The sequence below is a fragment of the Tachysurus fulvidraco genome, chromosome 18 (genome assembly GCF_022655615.1).
Source record: "Tachysurus fulvidraco isolate hzauxx_2018 chromosome 18, HZAU_PFXX_2.0, whole genome shotgun sequence".
Lineage (NCBI taxonomy): Eukaryota > Metazoa > Chordata > Actinopteri > Siluriformes > Bagridae > Tachysurus > Tachysurus fulvidraco.
In genome coordinates this window covers 16,376,697-16,396,570 of record NC_062535.1, presented here as the reverse complement: position 1 = coordinate 16,396,570, position 19,874 = coordinate 16,376,697, and the positions used below count along the sequence as shown (strand labels likewise).

At 42.0% G+C, this 19,874-nt stretch overlaps 3 protein-coding genes across 7 annotated transcripts in view; 2 read left to right on the top strand and 1 right to left on the bottom strand.

Moving 5' to 3' along the window:
• tsc2 (TSC complex subunit 2) overlaps positions 1-4,362 on the bottom strand; it is a 35,992-nt gene extending 31,630 nt beyond the window's left edge. The window contains exons 1-9 of one of the 5 annotated variants that reach the window (XM_047803461.1): positions 4,270-4,362; positions 3,691-3,748; positions 1,785-1,940; positions 1,598-1,684; positions 1,292-1,402; positions 1,014-1,161; positions 330-447; positions 93-141; position 1 (exon numbers count right to left, since the gene is read on the bottom strand). The exon at position 1 is cut by the window's left edge and continues 125 nt beyond it. In XM_047803461.1, the coding sequence (XP_047659417.1) occupies position 1; positions 93-141; positions 330-447; positions 1,014-1,161; positions 1,292-1,402; positions 1,598-1,684; positions 1,785-1,916 (646 nt within the window). In that variant the 5' untranslated portion in view covers positions 1,917-1,940; positions 3,691-3,748; positions 4,270-4,362. Of the gene's footprint in view, positions 2-92; positions 142-329; positions 448-1,013; positions 1,162-1,291; positions 1,403-1,597; positions 1,685-1,784; positions 1,941-3,047; positions 3,072-3,690; positions 3,865-4,080; positions 4,247-4,269 lie in introns of those variants that run through there. The other 4 variants (XM_047803460.1, XM_047803464.1, XM_047803463.1 and 1 more) reach the window with 4 other exon arrangements.
• On the top strand, positions 4,249-6,468 carry nthl1 (nth-like DNA glycosylase 1). The gene is made up of 6 exons (XM_027178917.2): positions 4,249-4,474; positions 4,673-4,896; positions 4,979-5,149; positions 5,230-5,389; positions 5,477-5,582; positions 5,850-6,468. The coding sequence occupies exons 1-6, from the start codon at positions 4,249-4,251 to the stop codon at positions 6,307-6,309; spliced, it is 1,347 nt and encodes a 448-aa protein (XP_027034718.2). The 3' UTR covers positions 6,310-6,468.
• Positions 6,469-7,633: 1,165 nt separating this feature from the next.
• Positions 7,634-18,874, top strand: LOC113663687 (Na(+)/H(+) exchange regulatory cofactor NHE-RF2). Its single transcript, XM_027179085.2, has 7 exons — positions 7,634-7,908; positions 8,139-8,551; positions 9,177-9,740; positions 15,075-15,266; positions 16,367-16,520; positions 16,794-17,041; positions 17,591-18,874. The coding sequence occupies exons 2-7, from the start codon at positions 8,291-8,293 to the stop codon at positions 17,798-17,800; spliced, it is 1,629 nt and encodes a 542-aa protein (XP_027034886.2). The 5' UTR covers positions 7,634-7,908; positions 8,139-8,290; the 3' UTR covers positions 17,801-18,874.
• Positions 18,875-19,874: the final 1,000 nt, after the last annotated feature.

Here is a 19,874-nt window from a genome sequence, read left to right as displayed (position 1 = left end):
CCTGAGAGACAGACACACAGGTACAGACACACAGGTACAGAGACAAAAATATAAAATGTTAAAATAAATTATTTATAATTATATAAACATACCTCGATATCTGTGGAGGATGTAGTTCGGTTACACAGCAAGCAGATCTTCCTGTAACACAAAGACATTCTTAACACTTCACTTTATACAGAAATATAAATCCCTCCTGAATGTGGGGTTGATATTAACGCAACACAGAATTCAGTAGGCTACGGTGTGTGTGATTGAGAGAGAGAGAGAGAGAGAGAGAGAGAGAGAGAGAGAGAGAGAGAGAGAGAGAGAGAAAGAGAGAAACTTACTGCACCATCAGTGACACATTCTGGTCCAAGTAGCAGGAGTTGAATTTGACCAGGTTCACCAGCACATGCAAGAAATCAGCAGTCAATCCTGTTTCCATCCAAACGACAACGAAACGAGCTGAGGTGCAGAACACACACACACACACACACACACACACACAATAATAAGAACATCACCTGTAGGCTCACTACACACAGAGAAACCCTTTACTAAAAGTACTTATGAGCCAACTACACTGAGTGGCTGTCACTGGTGCACATAAGCTTAGCATAAACACTTAGAGTTCAGCAGGCTAGCATTATCCTCGTGTTAAAACTAGACAGATTAAACAGAAAAGGTACATTTACTAAAATCATGTAGGCAGCTTCGTGAATTCTCTCTGACGTGGTATTCCCATGCGATTACTGTGGTACTCCAGGGGGTTGAAAAATAGCTTTATTATTGTTCCTTTTCTTTTTAACTTATTCTCTTAAAGTTTATTGATCCTTCAGCAAATACTTTAGTTACCTGCTTTAGCAACACTGTAAGTGCCACAGTTGTGCTAATAAAGCTTATTGAATCTTGTTGAATCTGTACTGTATTCCAGGTACTCTCAATCTGTACTGTACTTTATGTAGTTGCTATGGTGTTGCAGGTGGTTGCTAGGGTAATTCCAGGAGTCTATCACCACAGCAGTGACTCACCTATCTCGTCCTCTAGGTAGGTGACGTCTTTCCCGTTCTCCGTGAGGGCCTTGAACACCCCGAGCCTCTCAGGCAGGTCCTCGTTACACGGCTGGTAGTCCCAAATGATCTTAAAGAAGTACGCTCTCAGTGGACCCAGTCTCTCCCCCTACACACACACACACACACACACACACACACACACACACACACACACAGACACACACACAGACACACACACAGTCAATTTACTCAAATCAATTTTGACACATCTCTGTGTAGGGGTGCGTGTGTGGTACCTGTCCCTGTATTATAGCTCTTAGCAGCAGTAGCACAGCGTGTCGAGCTTCGGGTGGTTGTTCGGGTTGCATCATGTCCGCCACCGCCTTCCATAAAGACTCCACGGCATGCTAACAGGCAGAGGGTGCCAATACATATGAGCAAGTCTTAATAGCAAACTATAATTTAAACATCCGATTTAAAAAAAAAAATTCATAAAAAGACATTTTTAATTTATACTCATAAATGTTTATAATCACTTTCAAATGCTAGTCAGCAAGCTAACAAGCGCTACATCTCACTCACTCATAGTAATGAAATCTTACCTCCTCAAACTTTTTGGACTTGGCGAGGTCACATACATGGTGAATGACCCGGAGTCTGTTGCTCAGCCCACACTCGGGTGCTAGCTCCTACACACACACACACACACACACACACACGTTAGTTTCCTTCTCACACACAATGAAAACCATTTCCAATCCAATGGTGAAACATCTTCACATCTCTGACCTTCAGGATGTCATGGGTGATGATAAACTCAGATGGTTTACTCTCGGTCTGTTTAGTGGGGATACGTGGGGCAAGTCCAAACACCCCCTTCAGCTTATCCCTCAGAGACTCCTTACTGGGCTGCTTATTCATGATCCCAGTGTTCAGCTGGACTTACTAAGAAAGGACAAAATTTTAAAAAAAAATATTATAAATTAATAAAAAGATATATTTAGACGGCTAGCTAAAACCACGTAACACACTAGACAAAACTCAGGTGGTTTCTGACAGGATTGTGCAGTCGTTTTCATAACATTTGATGGTAACAATAGCCAATTAGCTAACTGACAGAATGAAATAAGGTGCTAACCTGACAGGATTTATGGTGTCCATTACCCTTCTAGCTAACATTAGCTAACCTGACAGGATTTAGGATGTCCATTAGCCGTCTAGCTAACATTAGCTAACCTGACAGGATTTAGGATGTCCATTAGCCGTCTAGCTGACATTAGCTAACCTGACAGGATTTAGGATGTCCATTAGCCGTCTAGCTAACATTAGCTAACCTGACAGGATTTATGGTGTCCATTACCCTTCTAGCTAACATTAGCTAACCTGACAGGATTTATGGTGTCCATTACCCTTCTAGCTAACATTAGCTAACCTGACAGGATTTAGGATGTCCATTACCCTTCTAGCTAACATTAGCTAACCTGACAGGATTTAGGATGTCCATTAGCCGTCTAGCTAACATTAGCTAACCTGACAGGATTTATGGTGTCCATTACCCTTCTAGCTAACATAAGCTAACCTGACAGGATTTAGGATGTCCATTAGCCGTCTAGCTAACATAAGCTAACCTGACAGGATTTATGGTGTCCATTACCCTTCTAGCTAACTTTAGCTAACCTGACAGGATTTAGGATGTCCATTACCCTTCTAGCTAACATTAGCTAACCTGACAGGATTTAGGATGTCCATTACCCTTCTAGCTAACATTAGCTAACCTGACAGGATTTAGGATGTCCATTAGCCGTCTAGCTAACATTAGCTAACCTGACAGGATTTATGGTGTCCATTACCCTTCTAGCTAATATTAGCTAACCTGACAGGATTTAGGATGTCCATTAGCCGTCTAGCTAACATTAGCTAACCTGACAGGATTTATGGTGTCCATTACCCTTCTAGCTAACATTAGCTAACCTGACAGGATTTATGGTGTCCATTATCCTTCTAGCTAACATTAGCTAACCTGACAGAGTCAAGTAGCTAAAATGAGTTAACCTGGAAGTATTTCTGTGAGAATTTTGCAGTTATATTCATAAAACCTTTTGTAGTTTTTAACCATCAACATTACTCAACTAGCTAAAAGGAGCTAACTGACAGGATTTTTAATCAGACAGTGCTGAATTTAGGCCACGCCCCCTTCCTGAATCTGAAACACGCCCACTTCTGCTTTAATCCCAATAAAGATAAACATAATGATAATTGAATTGTACACCTTTAATTAGCGGATTAGTGGTTTATGGATTATATAAATCACAACAGGGTTTTTAAAGAAAGTAGGAGGAGCCACGACAGATTAAATTCATTAAAGATTAAAAAAATCACAGATTAAAAAAAAACCGAGTTATAAAGATTAATTGCAGATTACAGAGTACGTAGTGTCTTTATCCTTGTCTGCGATTTTCAGAAACGTATGATGTTATTGTCAGAGTCACAAACTAAACGCACCGTTGCCAAAGGTCTCAAACCTCAAGAGCGTCTGAAATAAACACGTTTGTTCAACACTTTTATCCACAACAACGTTCACATCTCACTGGGAGACTCGGGATCTGCGCAATCACAGCGCCGCAGTGTCGAAAACAACAAGCCGTCATGTAGAACAGACAAAAACAACACCACCATCACAGCGAACATTCCTCACCTCAGGGCTGTACAATAAAGCAGGCTGTTCATCAAGGTGTCTCGGGGACGCGTTGGACCTTTTTAAAGCACAAAACCGCATAAAGTTTATGCATTAATATATTTTCAAGCCCTGAAAAGCATGTAAAAGTGCCCCAGAATAAACACCCCCATCAAACCGGATGTCGAGATTAATAAATATATCTACTTCCGGTCCCTAAAAAAATTGCTTTTTAACTTTGAATCACTCAAAATTATGAACTATGAAGCTGTTTTTAATTCATTTTAAATAAATAAATTATTTTAATATGTATATATATTTATTTTTTATTTTTTTAAAGAAACCCAAGTCAACTTCCGTCTTGGGAAATGTAGTTCTTAAAGGTGTCGCTTTCAGGAAGTCAACACGCACCGGAGACGTTTAGCTGCAACACTGCCAGATTTTGTAAATAATAATGACTTGTATTTGTTTTTATTTAGACACGTCTGCTTGTTGCGTGGTTACTAACTCGGTTACTTCCGCTCTAGCGCGTGCACACCTCACGCACGTCGATATCTGTGGAGCAAAATCATAACAACGATGAAAACGAGCTCGCGTTACTTCAACAAGGGTAGAAAAGTCGTGTCGGATCTTCCACAAGCGGGCAAAGACGTATTAAAAGGAAAAGGACTCCGGAGATTCACACGCGGGACTGTGGAGGAAAGTTCTGTGTTGATTAAAGAAGAACCAGATGAGGAACGTACCAAGTGTGAAACTGGGGGGAGTCCGTATGGGCAATGTTGTGTAGAGATGCCACACGTCACAGGTGGGGTGGTGGTGGTGGTGGTGATCAAGGTTTTTTTTTAAAAATGTACTTACAAAACAGCATTCATTAATAAAAGAGAATTATCAAGAAATGCAATTATAATATCTTGTTGTTTCCCCATCACTATTTATTATTTTAGGTCCACCTACTGACTTGCTTTTTAGTACCTCTCTTTTTTTATACTGTGTAATTCACCAGAACTTAAGGAAGACCCTTTAAGACCTCCACCTCGCACCGTGAGGAGGGCCTACGTTAAAGTGGAGTATGAAGACAAGGCAGGACCCTGCATCAAGAAAGAGCGCTGGGAGCCACCTGACTGGAGGAGACAGCTGTCGTTCATCAGGGAGATGCGGAGTAGACGGGACGCGCCGGTGGATCTCATGGGGGCGGAGAAGTGCTACGACCCCCAGGCTACACCTGAGGTGATCACGAATCGTTTGAACTCTCGTGAGAGTACTTCTTGGGGATTTGTAAGCTTATCGTCTATCGCTTTGTCTTTCTCAGGTGATGCGTTTTCAGGTGTTGGTCTCTCTGATGTTGTCCAGTCAGACGAAGGACCAGGTGACGGCTGCCGCCATGGAACGACTGCGTGCGCACAACCTCAGCGTGTCCTCCATCCTCAAAATGGACGAGGACAAACTGGGCAAACTGATCTACCCTGTGGGCTTCTGGAAGGTGACTAATATTTGTTAACGTAACAGTCATAGTCATTTCCTGTATAATTTTCTAAACATCTCTCTGTATTTTTGATACAGACGAAAGTGAAGTACCTGAAGCAGGCGACGGAGATGATCCACCGGGAGTTCGGAGACGACATCCCTGACACGCTGGAGGGTTTGGTGCGTCTGCCCGGGGTCGGCCCTAAGATGGCGCACCTGGCCATGGCCATAGCCTGGAAACAGGTCTCCGGCATTGGTGAGCACGAAGTGAGGACGCTCCTGACTGGTGCGGTCGGATCGTAACAGTTTTCACAAACGTGTTCGTCTGTGTGTATTCACTCAGGAGTGGACACGCACGTTCACCGGATCTCTAACAGACTGGGATGGACTCGGAGCACCACCAAGAACCCGGAGGAGACCCGTAGAGCCTTGGAGGAGTGGTTACCAAGGTATCCATTAATGTAGGGGTCGGGGGTAGTAAAAAATCACAGCGGATCACACACACACTCATTCACACACTTATTCACATCTAATTAATTAAAAGTTGCCAATCCACCAAGATTTTTTTGGAAGACAGAAGAAAAGGATAAACCCTCCTTAGGATCATACGGGAGACTCCAGGGAGCTGGTAGAGTAATGCTGTCTGAAATTACAAATCTCTCTCTCTCTCTCTCTCTCTCTCTCTCTCTCTCTCTCTCTCTCTCTCTCTCTCGTAGAGACCTGTGGTGTGAGATAAATTGGCTGTTGGTGGGTTTCGGACAACAGGTCTGTTTACCCATTTCACCTCTGTGCTCCACCTGTCTGAACCAGCACACATGTCCCTCAGCCCATGCCGCCTCACCGACCCTCAGGCCTAAACCTGGCTCTCCGCTATCTCCCAGGGAGCCTGCTGTACCACGAAAGAATTCTAAAATGAAACCAGAGACGTCGAAGCAACAGATCAAGGAAGAAGCTTTCACCGTTCCCCCCTCCCTGTCTCACCCAAAGCGGAAGATTGACAGAGACAGAGCGGGCGATCCAGAGATGGTGAAAGAGCAGGGGGGTGAATCGCAGAAAGAGGCGAATACAATGGTGAAGACAAGGACAAGATCTGGAAGGAGAAAGGAAGAGAAAAGAGACGGAGGGAAGACAGAGTGTCCTAGGCTAATGAGAAGAACTGTGCGCAAACGCAGATGAAGCTGCATGTTATATTGAATAAACCAGAAATCATCGTTTAAAGCATCGTTGTTCGCATCAAAGGCAGCACCGAACGAGGCACATTAGAAACTCTGCTCTATGTGTATAGTTTTCTTATACATGCTTTTTTTACTTTTAATAAAAATTGAACTAATAGTATTATGGTAGCAATGAATTTATCTTGTACACACACACACACTCTCACACACACACACACACAGTTCTTCACATTCAGTGGCTGTTTTTTTTTTAATAAATAAATGAAAGAATATTTCCAGTCATCCGTTATTACCATGGGACCGTGTGTGTGTGTGTGTTTCTGCATGGTGTCCATCAAGGGTGTATTCTCACCTCATCTGCGTTCCTAGATACACTCGGGATTAGACACAAAGTTTCACTAGAGGGCAATAGAGCTATGGTATGACACACATGTATTTGACATGTTCTGCACAGTTTATAACCAAATCCCAAGTGAATCTCTACCCCCTAGGTCACTACATAGGGTATATCCTAAATAACCAGGGATTTCTTGGGTTGTTTGTTTGTTTGCTTCCTTGAATAACTAAACATAGTTCTAACATCTCCAGATAGCTTTTAGATGTCTTTTTTCTCTTCCTAAAACTGCACGAGATGTCCGTTTTGTAATGTTGCGTCATGTCGATGCTATTTATATTAATATGCCTGAAAATAAAAAATTTTGAATGTAAAAATAATTCTTATCAGTCAGGTCTAAAGGACAAAAATATTAGTATAATTTCTGAAAAACATTCTCAAATACAAAAAATCTATAGAGTCTGGAATTAAAAACATTTATTTATTTGTTTGTTTGTTTGTTGTCAATGTACATGATTTATATTTACATTTTTGGTTCCATGGGATACTTTTAAAAATCCTGAAATTAAAATAAAACAACAAAAAACAGAGTTTCTCCAGAACCTGTTTATCTTTATGTTGAAGATCTTTAAAACTTTTCTTTATTGTTTTATTTATTTATTATTTATTTATTTTCCCCACAGTTGCTGGTTCCAGACTCCCAGCAGAACAAACACAAATAGTTCTTTAGGATGTTGTGAGTTATCAAGAGGTTAAAACTCTCGCATTTGGGTCACGATCTAAAATAGTTGAGCCGAAATCCTATACTGTATCCAGCAGGGAACATTCCGGAGTCGTTCACCCGGAAAGTGGGAAGAGGAAGAGTTCCAGTTGGATGTGTTGTGAGATCTTATCATGGGAACAGATTGCTGGCCAATCCCCTCCTTCTCTCATCCCCCCACCTCTCTCTCGCTTCTCGCTCGCTCTCTCTCTCTCTCTCTCTCTCTCTCTCTCTCTCTCTCTCACTCTCACTCTGTCTCTCCCTTCTTCAGGGATCACCAAGCTTGGTTTTCCCGCTCTCCCTTTTACTGCGTCTATTTCTCTGTGAACATGATTAATTTTTTTAATTCTTGACTTCCTTTCAGTTTAAGACTGTAGTTTAGGATTAGATATTATAATAACCAGTGACTGCCAGCGGATCGGGTCTTTTTTAAAACTGAAATAGATACAGAGGAAGAAGGAAGAGGAGGAGGAGGAAGAGGTGAAACACCTGTCTCATGCACATTGGTGGGTTTAAAGGTTTTTTGTTTCCTTTTTTGGTGACCTGCTAACTTTAGGTGGTATATATCTGGGTCTTGTGAAACCATGTCCTGCAAACTGGAGTGATGCAGAAAAAGAGCTGAGTTTATAGTTATTACAATCATCTTGAAGTGGACATGTGCACGATGGAATGAATATTCGTCTGATTAAGTGTTCAGTTTTTCACAGTTGACCCTCTGAGCTTCTTTTTTTCTCAGTTTGCTCTGTGGCTTTTCTCCGGCACCGGAGCAGGACACAGCTGTACACAGTTCAGGGTTAAAGGTCTTTTGGGAGGCTCCGTGGTGACTCTGGGATTAAAAATGGCTGGGTGGATTATCTAAGCGGAGAGGTGACAGAAACGGAGACGTAGATGGAGGTGATGACGATGATGATGAAGGTCGACGGTGCTCTGCAGAAGGAGATGGACGAGAGGAATCTGCGTCCTCGTCTCTGCTACCTGACCAAAGGCGATCGCGGTTATGGCTTCCACCTGCACGGAGAACGAGGCAGCGGTGCGCAGTTCATCCGCAGGATCGAGGCGGGGTCTCCGGCAGAGCTGGCAGGACTGCGCTCAGGGGACCGCGTGGTGGAGGTGAACGGAGAGAACGTGGAGAACGAGTCACACCATCAGGTAAATGCAGACATTCTGTGCTCTCAACTTGTTTCTCTCCTTTCTTCTCACCTTTGCTCTGACTTATTTCCTCTTTCTCTCTTTGTATGTCTCTTTTCTTCTTCTAATATGGATCTCTCTACCCCTTCTCTTCTTCTTTATTTCTCTTCCTTTCTCATCTCTTTTCATGTCTCCTCTGATCTTTTCTCATTTCTTGTCTTCTTAAGCTTTCTCTTCTCTACTTTTCTCTTCTCTTCTTTGTGAACGTTGATATAGAAACCAGCACCACAGGAGAAAGTGAGTAACATTACAGTAGCGTTCATCGTACAGCCGGTGTTTTTGAGGCGAGAGAAACCGGTCTGGTGGCTTTTTTCTGTCCCCCGGCTGTTTATAAACTGGGAAGCACAGGTAAACAATTAAGCTCAGTGTTGAGGCTTCAACATGTGAAGATGTTTTTTTTAGAGAGATGCTGTCAAGAAAGTCCCTGAACCCAACAATGTCCTCGAGTTTTTGATCTCATCTTGTTCCTTTTCGCTGATCTCTGTGATTCTCTTCTCATTCCTGTTTTTTTCTTGCACTCTTTCTTCCATTTCTTTTTTATTTATTTTCTGTTCTCACATGAATGTCTCTTCTTTCTCTCTATCAGGTGGTTGAGAAGATCATGGAGGTGGAGAACAGGACAAGGCTCTTGGTGGTGGATCGAGAGACGGACGAGTTTCTGCTTCTCCACTCTCTGCCCTGTACTGAGGACCTGGCGGTGGAGATGAGCTGCCTCATCTCACCCCGTGCCTCTTCGTCTTCCCTCGCTTCTTCTACCCTGAGCTTCACCTCGTCCTTTCGCGACTCTCTCACTCCATCACCATCAGACTCCATCGTTTTATCACCACGAGACACCATTACTTCATTAATGCTGCCCCAATCCACCTCTTCATCACCACCTGACTCCATCAATCCATTACCCAAAGACTCCATCATTCCATCACCACAAATCTCCACTCCATCGCCAGGAGACTCCATTAATCAAGCCCCGTATGAGGCTATTACTCAATCTCCATCTAACTCCATCACTCAATCACCAACTAACCCAAAAATCCAATCCCCCTTTGACTCCATCACACATTCACCATCTGACTCCATTACTACTCCTTTCATCCGAGAAAAATCAGATGACACCCATGGAATGGAAGACACCGGCAACACCAACAACCAGGTAAGGATCACGAGTCAGGGATTGGTTAGTAAATCTTAGGCAGGAACCTAAGCAGATCTCTACTCCACACTCTAGACACTGGTGCACTGACCGCTGTGCATCTCTACACACGCTTAATCAAGTGTTAAAATTAAAATAAAACATTGCCTCATGGGTGTTTAAGTAGCCTGTGTGATGTGCAGCAAATCAACAACTCATGGGTTCTCAAGTGGTGCAACAGAAAAACGTCAAGAGATCGGGGTTCAAATTCCAATCCAGACAATGACCAGGAGCCAAGAGAGCAGAAGTGGCTCTGGTGGGCGGGGAATACTTTCTCAGCCTTATTTCTTACAGTGAAACTAGCCAATGGCGGTGATCCGTTAGCTCATGTATGTGGAAGAGGGCAGACAGCACGGTACATGTCCACATTTGGTACGGTCTCAGTATTCGTGGTAAGGCCACACCAGCTTCAGTACAGTACAGCTTCAAGCAAAACCTCAAGACAAGAATTTCGATGCAAGCGAAAGAGACATATCCAGTTGATGCTAAGTCACTTTAGTCTAGCATCTTCTCTCAGTCCAATCACTGTGCATTATATTATCATGGGTTTGTGTTTTTCCCTTTCTTCTACATCAGGGGTCTCCAATCTTATCCGGAAAGGGCCGGTGTGGGTGCAGGTTTTCAGTCCAACCAAGCAGAGGCCACACCAGAGTCTACTAAAAGCCAAGAACAACTGATTAAACAGGTGGAATCAGGCATGGCTTCCGCTTGGTTGGAATGAAAACCTGCACCCACACACCGGCCCTTTGCAAATAAGATTGGAGACCTCTGGTCTACATGGCAAATGGAATTAATAATAAAGATAATATGATGAGGCTGGTTGGTGAATTTATTTTGATAAATTAAACATGAGGTTAACAAGCAGAAAAAGAAAAGAACCTAAAACAAAGACATATAAATAGACTTGTCTTCTTGTTTATAGGTCACCGGTAAGCTGTTTTGTTTTTCTCAGAAGAGCTGGGTAATGTTCATGTGAAATGGACTTACATCCAAAGTGCCTTTTGTACACACACACACACACAAAACAGATTACTGTTCGATCTCTAAAAATAATTTTTAGAACTTATAAGAATCTTTCATAGCTACTTCAACACAACAGTACATCTCTTTAGGTCACGTGTAGTTGTGTGTCTGTATTTATTGTGGATCGGCTAAAAGGTTGTGCAGCTGCTGTGATTTAGTTTTTTGGTAGAACCCTTTAGTACTTAGTCTTAGTGATTTACCTCAGATAGACTTACCGACATGATGCGATTCAACCCGCGGTTCCTTCAGCGTTGTGACTGTTAAACTTTCGAGATGAAAAGCTTTGAATAATGAACCTAATATTTTATCTGTCCATTAACTGTTGTCCAGATGGTTGAAAAATTTAGTTTGTCTCAAACTTTGCGATAAATTTGAACCCAAGAACAGAGTGTTTCTCCATCAAAGAAGGTTCCGTGCAGGATTGAGAACTAACTGTCTTTAATCTCAGTGTAGTGGCACTTCTTGGTGTTTCGGAGCAATAGTGGCATAGTTTTCCCAGCATGCTTTACAGTTGAATTGTACAGTTAGGTGGGTAAATGTTTGTGTTGAGAAATGGAACTCATTCATTCATTCATTCATTTTCTACCGCTTATCCAAACTTCTCGGGTCATGGGGAGCCTGTGCCTATCTCAGGCATCATCGGGCATCGAGGCAGGATACACCCTGGACGGAGTGCCAACCCATCACAGGGCACACACACACACTCACATTCACTCACACACTCACACACTAAGGACAATTTTCCAGAGATGCCAATCAACCTACCATGCATGTCTTTGGACCGGGGGAGGAAACCGGAGTACCCGGAGGAAACCCCCGAGGCACGGGGAGAACATGCAAACTCCACACACACAAGGCGGAGGTGTGAATCGAACCCCCGACCCTGGAGGTGTGAGGCGAACGTGCTAACCACTAAGCCACCGTGCCCCCCAGAAATGGAACTCTTGGAGTTAAGTGTTCCTTCTGATGACTCTTTCTTACAGATCATGCTTGTGTAAGCTATCTTTGCCTTCTGCTCCATTGTGAGACAATCCGTAGTTGCAGGATCCTGTTCGCAGAACGCTGCTGGTTTGAATTCAGGAAGCTCCAGCATCGTGGGGGCAAAATCGCTTTGCATCAGCACGGTCTAAATCTGTTAGCATGACGCAGGAAAGAAAATAAAATCGATTTGGTCACAATAGCCCACCCATTACCCCCATTACTGAGATCCTAACTCTCTGAAAGTGTTTAATTGTTTTTAGTTCTATTACAAAACACTCTTTTGAACTGAAGTGTACAACAGGAAGTCCAGGAAGCAGATCTCGACCCACCCTGGAGAGAGTCCACTTCCCAGAATTCTAAATTTAGACTCTACAGTTCAGTGAACGTGAGCTGCAACATGTGGAGCTTAAGAAGACAAAGCTTATCGTCATTGATAAATTAGCAACAAAATTATATAAATATTATACAATATCTGGATCGTTACTGTAAATAGGACACAGAACAAGAAGCTTGGAAAACGTTGACACTAAATCTAGACCTGGGATTAGATTCAGTAAAAAATGTAGTAAATTACAGAAAAATAATTAAATGATAAAATATTTAAATTTAAAAAGTTTATAGTGTTTATAATGTCACTTTATTTTAATGAATGTTTTTGTATTCACTTTTTATCTAGTTTATGTTACATATGTTTCTAAACTAAATTGTATGACATCATGATCAAATTTAGAGCTCTTATTTGTTATCGTCAATATTTATTAAAGTTCGAAAAATCAAACGGACTCAAAGTATGTGTGAGATAAACTCATAATCTCCTGGTCATCACGTCACAATGAAGGAGGTGTGGCCTATGTGAGTGTCAGTATCAGTGAAGGAGGTGTGGCCTATGTGAGTGTCAGTATCAGTGAAGGAGGTGTGGCCTATGTGAGTGTCAGTATCAGTGAAGGAGGCGTGGCCTATGTGTCTGTCAGTATCAGTGAAGGAGGCGTGGCCTCTGTGTGTGTCAGTCCCAGTGAAGGAGGTGTGGCCTATGTGAGTGTCAGTATCAGTGAAGGAGGTGTGGCCTATGTGAGTGTCAGTATCAGAAAAGGAGGTGTGGGCTATGTGAGTGTCAGTATCAGTAAAGGAGGCGTGGCCTCTGTGTGTGTCAGCCTCAGTGAAGGAGGCGTGGCCTCTGTGTCAGTCTTAATGAAGGAGGTGTGGCCTCTGTGTGTCAGTCTTAGTGAAGGAGGAGTGGCCTCTGTGTGTCAGTATCAGTGAAAGACGCGTGGCCTCTGTGTGTCAGTATCAGTGAAAGACGCGTGGCCTCTGTGTGTCAGTATCAGTGAAGGAGGCGTGGCCTCTGTGTGTCAGTATCAGTGAAGGAGGCGTGGCCTCTGTGTGTCAGTATCAGTGAAGGAGGCGTGGCCTCTGTGTGTCAGTATCAGTGAAGGAGGCGTGGCCTCTGTGTGTTTCAGTCTGCTGGATTGTTTTAAACCCAAACAGCAGCCAAAGTGCTCATCTCATGCCTACAACAAACACTGGGAGCCAAAAATATAAACAAATGTAAATGAAAACTAAAGAATTTTCCTGATTCTCCTTCATCTTCATCTCTGCAATCTAATCCTTTTGTCTGTCTCTCACCCACTATCACTCATCCTGAGCTAAATATCTCCCTTTCTCTCCTCCCATCATCCACCTCTCTGTCAGTATCAGTTCTTCTCTCAGAACTCAGTGTTCAGGTAAACATCTGTTTCAGGACTTTAACTGTTTTTGTTGTAAATGTTGCAGAAAGCACAGAAACACATGCAAGATTTAGAAATACTTTTCTCTGATCCATGAAAGAGACCCATATTATGATGTTATTTTAGAATCGTAAAGATGACTAATAGAACAGTGAAAACGTGAACAAAATAGTCCGGGCTTTTTGTGGCAGAGCTTCAGTTCAGTTTGATTATCTTGATGTGAACACATTTTAATATAAACTACAAACACTTTATATTTATCTTTAACAGTATTGTTTTATGACTAAATGATTTGTTACTGTTCCAGTTAGTAACAAATCATATCCGTAGTCATTTAACACAGAGCAGTTAAATGACTACGGACAGTCATTTAACTGCTCTGTGTTTATTAAGTGTGTGTGTTGTGTGTGTGTTTGTTGGTGTTTGGTTTCTCGCGGCTTTTTCTCAGAAGTTTCAGTGTTTTGTGTGTGTGTGTGTGTGTGTGTGTGTGTGAGAGAGAGAGAGAGAGTGTGTGAATTTGGGACGTTTGCAGCTTTTAATCCTTTAAAGATTAGATTACTCTCTTTTTAGACCTCATGACTCCGTACACACACACACACACACACACACACCCAAGACACCGTCCCCGTGTTCCTTTCTTTGTTTGCGTGTGTGTGTCCCATGGGATTAGAACTGTTCCCACCCCTGTATTGTTTGAGGACAGGATGTGACATCGTGTCTTGGAGAATGTTCTGTATAGGGTGTGTTTAATTTCTTTCTTTAGGGAAAGAATATAAGAATTCACACACTCACACACACACACACACACACACACACACACACACACACACACACACACACACACACTCTTTGTGATCCATTCAGGGGCTCTAAGTTCATTATACTTCAAAAATGAGGCGATGAGGAAACATACAGTCTGTATACAGTTCAGAAATTCACAAATCAACATATATCAGAGGCCACACCTCCTTCACTGACACACACAGATGCCACGCCCCCTTCACTGAGACTGACACACAGAGGCCACACCTCCTTCACTGAGACTGACACACAGAGGACACACCTCCTTCACTGAGACTGACATACAGAGGCCACACCTCCTTCACTGAGACTGACATACAGAGGCCACGCCTCCTTCACTGACACACACAGAGGCTACGCCTCCTTCAATGAGAATGACACACAGAGGCCACACCTCCTTCACTAAGACTGACATACAGAGGCCACGCCCCCTTCACTGACACACAGAGGCCACACCTCCTTCACTGAGACTGACATACAGAGGCCACGCCTCCTTCACTGAGACTGACACACACAGAGGCCACGCCTTCTTCACTGACACTGACACACAGAGGCCACACCTCCTTCACTGAGACTGACATACAGAGGCCACGCCTCCTTCTCTGAGACTGACACACACAGAGGCCACGCCTCCTTCACTGCACATTAGTCGTGTCATGCAGAGTGAAATAAATACTTATTGGTTACCTTTCTTTGTGTGTGTGTGTGTGTGTGTGTGTGTGTGTGTGTGTGTGTGTGTGTGTGTGTGTATGTGTGTGTGTTATAGAAGAGTTCAGGAAAAGAGGACATGGTGATGCGTGACCTGAGGCCGCGGCTGTGTTACATCGTTAAGGACGAGCAGGGTTTTGGCTTTAACCTTCACTGTGATAAGCGCCGTGTGGGTCAGTTCATCCGCTCAGTTGACCCGGATTCACCTGCACAGAGAGCCGGACTACATCCTGGAGACAGACTCGTCCAGGTGACCAGCACGAAACGAATTAACCCGGAATAAATTAAAGGCTGGGCTATGGGTTTATACGAAGATAAAAAAAAAACAGAGATGAAACTCAATCACTCACAGTATCTGTACACGATATGGGCGTGGCCTAACCTGGAGATGACCTGGATCACTTCTGCTCCCTGAAAAGTCACGTCACATCATATTTGTAGTCTCTAGATAGTCTCAGGGTTTCCTAATTGTTTCTCCATAGTTAGGTCAACTGTTACAGTCATAATAAATTCAGAGGATCTTACGAAGCTGTTATATATTAACAGATTTATTTTTTCGAAATAAATTAAAGCCAAAAAAGTCCAGCTCTAACTTTGGTCTGATCTAGTCGGGTCCAGATAAACGGCTGCGTCGTTTGGTTACCGGATCAGTGGAATATTCAGTCTTCCCTTCAGATAATGAGCACCAGAGTGTTCTGACCTGATCAGTCTCACCATTAGATTAGCAGATGGAACGTACTAGAACGTACGTGACGAGGCAGATAAGTGCTAGGCGATATCCTGTCATGCAGTGAGCGAAGCCTCTATGAACGCTCTATTGCGTTATATCAACACGATATGGAATATTTTGCATAAGCTTTCAGGGGAAAGGGGACAAAGGAGTTCTAAAGGACATTATGGAAATCTAGTGTAAATATCCTGTCTATGGGTTTTTCTCCTCTGCTCTAATCATCTGACTGAAGATCTATTCTGGTGTGAAGGACAACAGAAAGAATAAGCAAGAGTAGATGGTGTGTTGTTTAATAAATAAATAAATAAATAAATAAATAAATAAATAATCTGTTCATCTTTCTGATGACTGACTGTGACTTGGAAATAAGCTTGGCTTGTGCGAGGTGATCCTGAGGTGAGGTCCAGATGTTCAGATCTACTGATGTCACATTGAGAAGCCAGTACCTTCTGATCAGGATTAGTACGTGTCCTGATTTCAGGCCGGTCTCAAACTATTATCTGCCCGGCTTCGACTGTGTGATGATCATGATGATAAGGGGAAAAGGAAGTGAGGATGGTAGGGATTTCTGTGCCACCTGGTGGTTAGAATGAGTTTGACACCTGTGTGTGTGTGTTCAGGTGAACGGCAGAAGTATCGAGGGTCTGAGGCACTCAGAGGTGGTGAAGATAATCCGAGGAGGAGGAAGACAGACCAGACTGCTGGTGGTGGATCAGGAAACGGACGAGCTGTTTGACAAACTCGGCATCACGCCGACCACGGCGCACCTCAATGGTACGGTTTCCAATAACTTTCAAAATTGCTATGTAGCAACGGCAACATGTAGCAACATGCTTATAATGGAAGACGATTGAGACATCAGTAAGAGGGAGGGCCCAGCTAAAGATAGCTAAATATCATGACCACTAATTGGTTCTTTTCCTTTAAAACAGTTTGAATAAATGTGCAAAACTTTAAACAAGGTCTTGATTGGTTCAGACTCTGAACAGACTTGGTAAACTCCCTGTGCATTCAAACCTTGTTTTGTTTTGTTTTTCTCCTTCACAGAGGACTGTGTGGATGGTCCAATCGTACAGAGTCCGACCTCAACCTGTCCAGTCAAAGACAGCTCTGAGTCTCCATCAGTAATCCGCAGTGACTCGTTGGGCCAACCGCCAATCAAAACCCTCGCTGAGACAGATCCACCAATCAGAAACGAGTCTCTGAAGCAGCAGAATCATGGACGCTGCGTCTCCTCCAGGTCTATCGCTTCAGACACGAGCATGGAGTTGAGCAGCTCTGATACCAGCAACATGGTAAACTACAGTGGGAGTCAAAATACATTCTAGAAAACTAAACCGCGCTCTAATTTCCACATTAAAATGTAATGTTCTTGATTTTAATAGAATTATTTCTATTCTACAACAAAGAAAATGTTTTTTAACGAGAATGATATCTTAGAGATTTAAAATATCTTCGTCTGGTCTTAACCTCGGACATAATTTCAGCCATTTAACCAAAAACTGACTTCAGGATGGTATTCAACGATGGTTTCGTTACCACGACGAAAAGTGGGCGTGTTTCCGGAGGTCTTGGAAAAACGCCCTCTTTCAAAAATACAAGCATACTACGAAAGACAAAACAGTCATACAGGTAGATTTATTTTAGAAAACAAATAAACAACCAAAAACTATGGTTAGGGTTACGGTTAGGGTTAGGGTTAGATTATCAAATAGGCCACGCCTACCTGATGACGCAATATCTGTTAAGCTGTTCTGAAATCCCTGGAAATAAGTGCCTGCCACTTCAGGATATTGAAACAGGAAGTGCAAGAATACTAATTTCTGAGTTTTTTTCCTTTTCAGATAACAGATATGGTGCAGGGGGAGTGTACCAGTGCCCCTGCTGTGCAGGAGGTAAAGTTGGTCAAGAATTTGGACCCGCTGTGGGCGAGCGGCCTAAATCTGAGCCCCACGGCGGCTGAGGCCAGGCAGAAGGTAATTTTGAAGAAGGGTAACAAGAGAGCACCCCCTATGGCCTGGAACAAGAAATACGAGATCTTCTGCAACTTCTGAACTGTTCAGCAAAAAAAAACAAAAAAAAAAAAATGGATGAAACATGTGACCCTGGAACACGGATGAAGGAAACCAGAACACTCCTGATTCAGCTTCCTGGCCTCTATGTTTCTAAAAATAGCAACATCTCAGGAAAAAAACAGGGATGACCATACCATGCCACTGTGGTTACAACACTCAGGACCGGTAAAGAGAGACAGATGAAGTGATAGAGTGAAGGTGAAGAAGTGAAAGTTAAAGGCTGAGGTTGGAAAGTGAAGTTGAAAGGAAGAGAAAGAGGAAGAGAGAGACACAGGAGAGAGAGAGAGAGGGAGAGGGAGAGAGAGAAAGATGGCTTAATCTGTACGTATATCTGAATCTAGCAAACAACCAGGGTTAAAATAATTGTTAGCATTGGAGAAACTGCTTTAAAAATGGCTGCCTATATATGTAAAAAAGGCTGCCTAATGAAACAAATGTTTTAATGAACGTGAGAAAACTAACCACAGCCTCATCTTTTCTGACTGAACCATTATGGTCATTATCCCTCCTATTTTACCACGTAATCGAAAATATATGAAGTATTTAGGAACGACTAATACGTTAACGTTTCTTTATCTAGATTTTAGATACTAATTTATTAAGCGCTGGAATCGTTTTGCTAAATAGCGTGATTCACACTCGAGTACGCGTCAGACGGTTTAAACAGTGAAACCGAATTCATCTAAAAACCTGGATATTATTGTGCGATTTTAAGGAACGTTTCAGTGTGAACCGGCGAAACAACAGCGCGCTAACGAGCTACACAGTAATATATATCACAATATTACAAAAAATTAGCATGATATATATATATTCCGATACTTTTAAATACCAGAGTGAAATATTCTAGTACTAACAGTTTTAGGAGGAAAATTCAAGTCTGTGAAGTGATGAGGCTCCGAAATAGTTTAGAAATTCTGAAACATTATCTTTTGTCATGTGCAGTACGTTTTCATTTTTAAACAACTTGACTAAAAGAAATTATTTTCATGTCATGTTTTCCATACAACTTTTTATATTTTTCAAATAAATATATATTCAAATGTTTCTATATATTTATGTATGTTATATTTGTTACAACTCAATAGAAAAGATTTTGATTTCATTCACTTTCTTGGGTGAATTTCTTTATATCCAGTCATTATATTATTATTATTATTATTATTATTATTATTTATTTTAGCTTTAATCTGCAAATTCTGTTCGTAAAACAGTTCCATATTGAAGAAAAAAAAAACTTTTTTTCACATGAGTTGAAAATTTAAAATTTAAAATTGTATAATTATCTGCAAGTTAGCGAATACATTTCTAAATATAACCTAATTATTCAGAATTCATTACAATCACAGTCACAGAAAGTAACACAAGCTAGTATGAGTTGGTCAGCGAGCTAGCTGCTAATCTCTGTGTCGCTTTCACTAAATCTTATCTTTACCCACAACAGATTTTTTTAAAATCTTTTTCATGAAACAGATTAGACTCATCTTTATTATAGACTTTATTGTCTTTTTTTGTTTACATTTGTTTTCAGTAATTCCTGTTTTTATTTTTAAACTGCATATTGCCAAATTTCATGCCGTAATTAGCGAGATTGCTATAATATCTTATTAAAGGAGGGGTCTCTGTTGTTTGAAAGCCAATGTTGACATTTGAAATCACTAAAACAAACACGCCCCTAACCCAAATGGGTCCCACCCCTGTTTTGATAGCTCCGCCCCACACATACACCAGACAGTACAGTATAACCCATGTATAACCCAGACAAGTATTATGGCGGAACCTGTTGGAGCAGCTGACCGAGGGGATATTTTTACCAATAAATGAACACAATGAGTAATACTATGGTAATACAAATGTGTTTTTGTAATACTGTGTGTTGTACCGTGAAAGGTTTCGCTCTGTTTCACGCGATAGACATTCAGTTCTATCCAGCGCTGGAAAGCTGATCCTATATTAACACGTCCTACTTCTTGCCTTATCGTAAGCCTTTCTTCTCTTTCTTTCTTTGTTTTTATCCTCCATGTCAATGTTAAAACCGCTTTCTGCTAATGTC